The following is an 8,623-nucleotide window of genomic DNA, read 5'->3' as shown; positions in this document are numbered from 1 at the left end:
TTTATAAGTACATTCTATATTTTTAGTTAGAAGATCTTATTCTAAATTCTTGATTACTTTGATATGCTCACTATGAATGAATATTATTTTTAAAACACCTGTAACTTATTGTGTGTGTGTTTATGTATATGTATCCACTCTTAATATCAATTTCTTTGAAAGGACAACTTTTTTTTTCTCTAAAACTGTTTATATCATAGAATCCATGTTGGCTTTGACATAATAATGAGACTATTATATTACTAACCGATACTAATGGGAACTAAAAACTACAGTGTAGAATTGAATACAATTCCAAAACGTAGGAAAAAATATCTGAAAGATGTGAACTCAGACTTCTCATTTGCAGGTGAAGATGCTGAAACTTAGAATGGTGAAGTGGAATACCTGATTACTGACAGAGGTTTAGGAGGAGTCTTCCCTCCAGGTAGGCTATTAAATCATGTGTCTGGATTTCCTACGTGCTGGGCCATAGAAGAATAACTCTGTTACACTGCTTTCTTGTACCGGAGAATTAACTGGCTCCTGTGTACATGAGCATGCAACTTACTGAGTTTTAACATGGCAGACAATTCTACATATCACTACATCTCTTCTTTCTTCCTGGTTGGTATTCCTGGTTTGCAAGACTTTCACTGCTGGATTGGCATCCCTGTCTGCCTATTGTTTGTCCTGGCTCTGCTGGGGAACAGCATAATCATTGTCACCATCAAACTAGAGCCTAGCCTCCACCAGCCTATGTATTTCTTCCTTTGCATGCTGGCAATTATGGACATATGTCTTGTCTTATCTGTAGCCCCCAAGATGCTTGGTATCTTCTGGTTGGAAGCTCATGAGATTGACTTTAATATGTGCCTAGCACAAATGTATTTAATTCACACATTTTGCATAATTGAGTCAGCCCTCCTAGTTGCCATGGCCTTTGATCGGTATGTAGCTATTTGCATCCCACTGCGTTATACAACCATCCTGACAACAACCATGGTCATTAAAATGGGTCTGGGTAGCATGACCAGAGCCATACTTATGGCTTTGCCCTGTCTTCTTCTCATTAAGAGGCTACCATATTATACCAAATATGTCATCAATCATACCTACTGTGAGCACATGGCTGTGGTGAAGTTGGCCAGTGCCAATACTCTCATTAACAGAGCATATGGCATCTCAGTGGCCCTTTCAGTGATGGTATTGGACCTAGGGCTCATAGCCACATCCTATATCAAAATCCTCCAGGCTGTCTTTCAGCTCTCTTCCCAGAATGCCCGCTCTAAAGCACTGGGCACCTGCGCTGCCCATGTCTGCACTATTCTTGCCTTCTATACACCTGCAATATTTAGCTTCCTAACTCACCGCATTGGCAAGAAGGTACCTCCAAGTGTCCACATAATTTTTGCAAGTTTGTACCTTCTGTTACCCCCTACAGTCAATCCCTTGGTATATGGTGTCAAGACCAAGCAGATTCGTGACCGAGTGATGGGTCTCTTCTTCCCAAACCAGAAAATTTCTGAAAACTGAAATATATATGTATACAAACTCATGTTGGTAGACTCTGTCTCATGAAGTCCTAGTGCATTAACAATACTTGCAACCTTGTCCCTGACATGCTATTTCTCCACTCAGCTGTGTCTTTCATCAGAGATATTTGATGCTGTGCATTTATGTTTTCTTTCTTTTATAAATAAAGCATTGCTTCCTCATTGGAAGCTTTCAATAAATGTTAGGACCAATTGTTATTTATTATTATTATTTCATACTAGAGGCCCAGTGCACAAAATTCATGCATGGGAGTGTGTGTCCCACAGCCCAGCCTGCACCCTCTGCAATCTGGGACCCCCTCGAGGGATGTCTGACTGCCCATTTAGGCCAAATCCCATGAAAATGGGCAGTCGGACATCTCTTTCACAATCCAGGACTGCTGGCTCCTAACTGCTTGCCTGCCTTCCTGCCTGATTGCCCCTAACCCAGTGGTTCTCAACCTGTGGGTCATGACCCATTTGGGGGTCGAATGACCCTTTTACATGGGTTGCCTAAATACATCCTGCATATCAGATACTTACATTATGATTCATAACAGTAGAAAATTACAGTTATGAAGTGGCAACAAAAATAATTTTATGGTTGGGGCATCACCACAACATGAAGAACTATATTAAAGGGTCGCAGCATTAAGAAGGTTGAGAAACACTGTCCTAACCGTTTCTGCCTGCCAGCCTGATCACCCCCTAAGCACTCCCCTGCCAGCCTGATTGCCCCTAACTGCCCTCCCCTGCTGGCCTAGTCCCCCCTAACTGCTCTACCCTGCAGGCCTGGTCCCACCCAACTGCCCTCCACTGTTGGCCTGGTCACCCCCAGCTGCCCTCCCCTGCAGGCCATCTTATGTCCAAATGGGGGCAGCCATCTTGTGTGTTGGAGTGATGGTCAGTTTGCATATTACCTCTTTATTATACAGGATTCTATATTTATTGACAACATTTTAATATCCTCAAGTGTGGAATGACTAGGCTAATTATTGTCACAATTTAAAGCTTCTCAATACACTGGACATGCATTTTATACAAACAGGTATGTGTTTTCATTGTTATTTGTTCCATGCTCTGTTTAAAAGTTCTCAAGTAAAAATGATTATTCTCAAGTTTCTTTTGATTTATTATAGTAATAATGATTTAATTTTCAAATAATGATCACTGTATATTTGCCTGTTTACTGAACACTTTACACATATATACTTCTTCAGTCAAAAAACTATACAGTGAGATCGGTGTTTATTATACTCACTGCATCAATTAGTAAACTGAGACAGAGGGGTTACATAACTGGCACAAGGAAGTAGTAATGTAGAATTTGAACCAGGGACTCTAGCTTCAGAAAATATGCTTTTTACCTTGCAATATTGTCTAGCGTGATGGAAATCTTACACTTATTCACTTTTAGAATATTGCACTCTTTTTAAATATATTTAATTTTCCTACATCTGATCTTTTTTTTTTAGATATTGTGGTAGATTTTCTCAAACCTCCCTTAAACCCTTATTATAATTTTCAGGGATTACTTTTATATAACTAGATATATGTCCACTCAATGTAGCTTTTTATCACTATTACTATGATTTCCAAATTTATGTAAAATTTCCAGAGACACAAAATCCTATTTACTGACATCAATGCCTATTTGAAGGATATAAATTATTGGTCACATTCATTAAGTATTTCATTTGAAAACAATTACTTTCTTAATTAATAATATTAATTTTATTTTGTATGGAGCACAAGAGAATCTACTTTGGGCATCTGTATAAATGATCTCTGGACTACATTATTTACATTTCGCTCATTTCATTGGGTGAGAGTTCATTAAGTTGGAAATTGATGATTTTTGACCAGAGTTGATATGTGTTTTTTAAATATTTAAAGAACATTTGTGTGCATTCAATAAATTAATTCCTCAAACCTGTCTTTTTATGTGTGTGATTTTTTTGTGTTTTTTATTTGCTATGTAAATATTTTGTTTGTTGTTGACTATATATGTATCCATTTAACCTTTATATGCCTTATATAGCAGGGTGTTTCCTTACACTAATGTAATTCATTCATTTCCTCAATAAGTATATCTTGAGAGACTTTCTCAGATATTTTAGAGCTAGAGCTATAGGGAGAGAAAAGTCAAGTTCAAATATTCTATCACTAATAACTGGTGAGTTTTACTTTTAAATTTGTAAATTGTGATTTTACCATTGATTGAATGTAAAAAAAAATATTTTTTTATACTTTATAGAATCAGAGTAAGGATTAAATGAGATAATGAATGGAACACAAGTATCACAGTGGTCAACAAAGCCTTCTTTCATATGTACCAGTATCAATGCCATGATAGGCATGGGAAATTTGAAAATAAATTAGCAAAAGGTATTTTTCCAGGTGTCTAAATTGAGTTCCTGACTAGTTATCTCTACCCAGAGATCCTATTTCTTTATTTAACACATCCAAAAGTGAACATTTTGATCTTATTCACTCACCCAAATTACCCTACAAAATTTCTTATCTTACCAAGTCACTTAAATCAGCAAGAGAGAATCAGTAGTGTCATACAGTATTTATTAACAGTCAGATATATGCTAAAAACATATGAAAAACAAAGTGAGAAGGAAAAGTAAAGGAATTAAGTGAAAAGAAAAATAATCCAGCATCTATTCCAGATAATGTAGAAAAAGATAAATGTAATATAATATAGTTTTTTAAATGTGTAAATAATTATGGAACACCAAAATAATACGGTGTCTGAGAAAAAAAGTAATTAAACAAGTTTAAGAGATACCAAGAGAAAACTGAGTTCAGTCTTAAAGAATGATAGTAATATTATCAGGTAACAGGGCAAGGGTTTCCAAGTACAGGTAACATCACAATGGATGTAAATAGGCTTAGTAAGAAAAGTGAACATACATCCAGAAGTCAGTAGTGTCATAAAAATAAAAGGAGAGAACTTCAAGGAAAAACATATAATGAGAAAAGCAGCAGGGACTTTCAATAGGAAAATATATACTCTGTCACACTATGAAGGGTATTGGTCACCTTGGGTAATAAAGTACAGTGTAATGACACTAGAGAATATATTCACACAGTCTGCTACACGATGAATAACGTTGGATCCAGGTAATAAATCTAGTTCAAAACCTGAATATTTCCCCTAACTGATTTGGCTCAGTGGATAGAGCGTCAGCCTGCGGACTCAAGGGTCCCAGGTTCGAATCCAGGCAAAGGCATGTACCTTGGTTGCAGGCACATCCCCAGTAAGGAGTGTGCAGGAGGCAGCTGATCAATGTTTCTCTCTTATCGATGTTTCTAACTCTCTATCCCTCTCCCTTCCTCCCTGTAAAAAATCAATAAAATATATTTTTAAAAAAACACACCTGAATCTTTTACTAAATGACTACATGTTATTTTGCACCCATAGAGTCTATTGTTACTCTTGATCAATCACACAGAATATGAACATGTCAGGTCTATGGGACAACGTAGAGTACTCTGACCACACAAGCTTGCGGCTTCTTTCTGTGAATAAAATCTGATTGGGCCCTAAATGGTTTGGCTTAGTGGATAGAGTGTCAGCCTGCGGACTGATGGGTCCCAGGTTCAATTACAGTCTAGGGCATGTACCTTGGTTGCGGGCACATCCCCAGTAGGAGGTGTGCAGGAGGCAGCTGATTGATGTTTCCCTATCATCGATGTTTTTAACTCTCTATCCCTCTCCCTTCCTCTCTGAAAAAAATCAATAAAATATATTTAAAAAAAATAAAATCTGATTGGAGTGCAACCTTATCTATCAATTTATGGAAGCTTTTGCCCTATACAGTAAGTCCTCATTTAACATCATTGATAGGTTTTGAAACTTTTACAGAAACAACATATATTGAAACCAATTTTAACTTTAGGCTAATTGATGAAAACAAGAGTTAAGTTTCTATGGCATCTCATCCACTTTATAAAACTATGTTGAATGAAATGATATTATTCAAGAACATGCTGTAGTGGCAATTAAGACAAAGATCACATGATCATAAACGCTTAAAATATTTACTCTGTCCCTTTACAAATCATTTGTTCACAAGTTGAATAGGTGAAGTTTATAAGATTTTTAGGTTGATGAAACTATTTTGTGTGAGACTGTAATGGTGAATACATGTTCTTCTACATTTTTGAAAAACACAAAACTTTAAACCACAGAGTGGCCCTTCAATTCAATACAATTATTGAAGATGTTGGAGGATTCTCAGAGAGATGCAGACTATCACAAAAAGAGTCCAATTGTATAGCAGATGAATGAAATAACCTCCCTGAAGGTGATGGTGGGAAAAGGCATTGCTCTAAGTAAGTTTGGAAATAAGTAGAGTTTTGGAACTAAAGGGAAAAGGTCTGTCCCTAAACCCTTTACTCTAGTTGACAAAGACTTAATCACAGAGGAAAAGATTATCATATCATAGGGGGCTTTAAACTGGAAATTACCAATGAAATAAATGGGTAACAGATGGTTGAAGGAAGGTGTTTCACTGTAGGAGAAATTTACTGAAAATCAAAAAGAGGTCAGAAAGATTCAGGTGGTAATGAATTAAAGTGGCAGATATTAGTAGGAACTGATACTCAGCTGAATTTAGATATAAATGGTTACATATGGAAATATTTATTGATATGTTCACTTACATAGGTTAGCATACACACAAAATTCCTTGCTCTGTCAGCAGAGAGAACCATAAAGAAAGACAGGTAGCAAGCACCAAGCATACCTGTGGTCCAGTTCAAGAAATATCCAAGATGAGACTGGAGCAATTTTTAATGCCATAAGGTAAGTCTCTCTCTCTCTCTCTCTCTCTCTCTCTCTCTCTCTCTCTCTCTCACACACACACACACACACACACACACACACACACACACACAATTGAATGATAATGAAAATTAGAAAAATGAGGAAAAAGAGGAAGGCAATTACTGAAATCAAAATAAAACAAAAAGAAGTTAGTACATTATCATTAGAATTCTCAAGTTCATACAGGATTTATTCAGTTTTTAAAGAACACACAAACAACATTTTGAATCAGAGGCTAACCAATTACATTTACTGTGTTTTTAAAACCCTTTCTCACTGAAAGATTGAGGAAAGAATTTCACTGACTGAATAAAAAGTCTTTATGAATCTTCTGTCTCTTATGGCATCTATTGATGAATTAATTCCTTATCCATAAAAAACTGAAATTATTTAAATAGCATTTAGAGCATTAGTATCTTGAATGCAAACTTTTTTTGCACACAATGCACTGGAGAAAGCACAGAATCTTGCTAAGAACAATGGTTTCTCTGAGTGTTATTTATCTATATTAACAAAAGGGTAATATGCTGATTAGCTTGGATTGATCAGACATCTTCCAGATGTCTGACTTCCTTCCAGACAAAGCCACGTTGGCAGGGGTTGAGGCTGAGGCAGAGGCAGTAGGAGAGCAAATAGTTAGGGGCGAGATCAGACAGGCAGACAGAGGCAGTTAGAAGCCAGAGGTCCTGGATTGCGAGAGGGATGTCCGACTGCCGGTTTAGGCCCGATCCAGACTGCCAGAATGGAGAGGGTGCAGTCCAGGCTACGGGACACCCAATCCCTGCATAAATTTTGTGCACCAGGCCTCTAGTATGATATAAAATAAGAAAAAAAAGTCAGGAAGCATCCTTAGAGTGGAAAATTTTGGATGCTCGATCTCAAATCTGTTTGGTCTTCACACCATACACAATAGGATTGAGTAATGGTGGGACAAGCAGGTAAAGATTGGACAGAAGAATATGAATATAAGGTGGAATGTGGAAGCCAAACCTGTCTGTAAAGAAGGAGAAGAAAGCCAGGAGATAAAACTCAAGGAAGCCGAAGCCGGTTTGGCTCAGTGGATAGAGCGTCGGCTTGCGGACTGGGGGGTCCCGGGTTCGGTTCCGGTCGGGGGCATGTGCCTGGGTTGCGGGCACATCCCCAGTGGGAGATGTGCGGGAGGCAGCTGATCGATGTTTCTCTCTCATCGATGTTTCTAACTCTCTATCTCTTTCCCTTCCTCTCTGTAAAAAATCAATAAAATATATTAAAAAAAAAAAAAAAAAACCTCAAGGAAGACACAAATGTGAGCAATGCAGGTGTTAAAGGCTTTCAGCCTGGCTTCCTTCTGAGGCAGACTGAAGACAGTTATAAATATTTGAATGTAGGATACTGTGATGAAGATTATATCAAAGCCAAGTATACTGAAAGCCACAAACAGACCATAGATCTTGTTGATTCTAGTATCTTCTGCTGCCAATTTCACGATGGCCATGTGCTCACAGTATGAATGGGAGACCACAGTGGTCCAGTAATACTTCAACCGGCATTTGATAAGGATGAGACCTAGAGCAACAAGAAGGGCTCCTCTGAGTGTCACCCCAACCCCAATCTGAGCTAGAAGTTGGTGGGTAAAAATGGCTGCATGTCTCAGAGGATCACAGATTGCCACATAGCGGTCCAGGGCCATGGCCAGCAGAATACCTGATTCAATAGACTGGAAGGTGTGAATAAGCCACATTTGCAAGAGACAGGCATCAAAGTGTATCTTGGGCAGATGAAACCAGAATATTCCTAGCATTTTTGGCAGGATGCAGGTACTGAGAGCAATGTCTGTGGCTCCAAGCATTGCCAGGAAGAGATACATGGGCTCATGGAGGCTGCGCTCAGATTTGATGATGACCAGGGTCAGAGAATTCCCAAACAGAGCAATGATGTACATGGCACAGAAAGGGATGCCAATCCAGGCCTGAACAGACTCCAGACCAGGGATCCCCACCAGTGTCAGCACCGAGGGCATGAAGACTGTGCCACTGAGCTTGAACATGATGGCTTAGAATCCCTGCTTTAGAGCTTCTGAATCAAGACTGTGTGAGTTGAGTATCTCTCTTCTATTTTCTGTTCCAAGCTAGATTTCTGCAAAATCTGAACTGGAAAAAGTTTTACCTAATAGAATAAGAGCCATATATTAAAATTTGCTATGAAGTGTTTCTATTATCACAATCGGATTAATTAATAATATCTCTATTTTTCATATGTATACAAAAACTGATATTATTCAATACTAGGG

General features: G+C 38.0%; 2 protein-coding genes across 2 annotated transcripts; one reads left to right on the top strand and one right to left on the bottom strand.

The window, feature by feature from the left end:
* Window positions 1-561: 561 nt before the first annotated feature.
* Window positions 562-1,515, top strand: LOC132242136 (olfactory receptor 52P1-like). The gene has a single exon (XM_059711053.1). It carries the CDS (start codon window positions 562-564, stop codon window positions 1,513-1,515), a length of 954 nt encoding a protein of 317 aa, XP_059567036.1.
* Window positions 1,516-7,232: 5,717 nt separating this feature from the next.
* Window positions 7,233-8,380, bottom strand: LOC132242135 (olfactory receptor 52A5-like). The gene is made up of 2 exons (XM_059711052.1): window positions 7,622-8,380; window positions 7,233-7,382 (listed from the first exon to the last, which is right to left on the bottom strand). The coding sequence occupies exons 1-2, from the start codon at window positions 8,378-8,380 to the stop codon at window positions 7,233-7,235; spliced, it is 909 nt and encodes a 302-aa protein (XP_059567035.1).
* Between the last annotated feature and the right edge of the window lie 243 nt (window positions 8,381-8,623).

This window comes from Myotis daubentonii, chromosome 9, assembly GCF_963259705.1.
Source record: "Myotis daubentonii chromosome 9, mMyoDau2.1, whole genome shotgun sequence".
NCBI lineage: Eukaryota > Metazoa > Chordata > Mammalia > Chiroptera > Vespertilionidae > Myotis > Myotis daubentonii.
This window is presented reverse-complemented; position numbering and strand designations above follow the sequence as displayed.

Coding starts and splice junctions, on each gene's coding strand:
- LOC132242135 (XM_059711052.1), bottom strand. CDS start 8,380: ATGTTCAAGCTCAGTGGCACAGTCTTCATGCCCTCGGTGCTGACACTG. Junction 7,383..7,621: donor ACATTTGTGTCTTCCTTGAG/GTTTTTTTTTTT, acceptor GGCTTCCTTGAG/TTTTATCTCCTGGCTTTCTT.
- LOC132242136 (XM_059711053.1), top strand. CDS start 562: ATGGCAGACAATTCTACATATCACTACATCTCTTCTTTCTTCCTGGTT.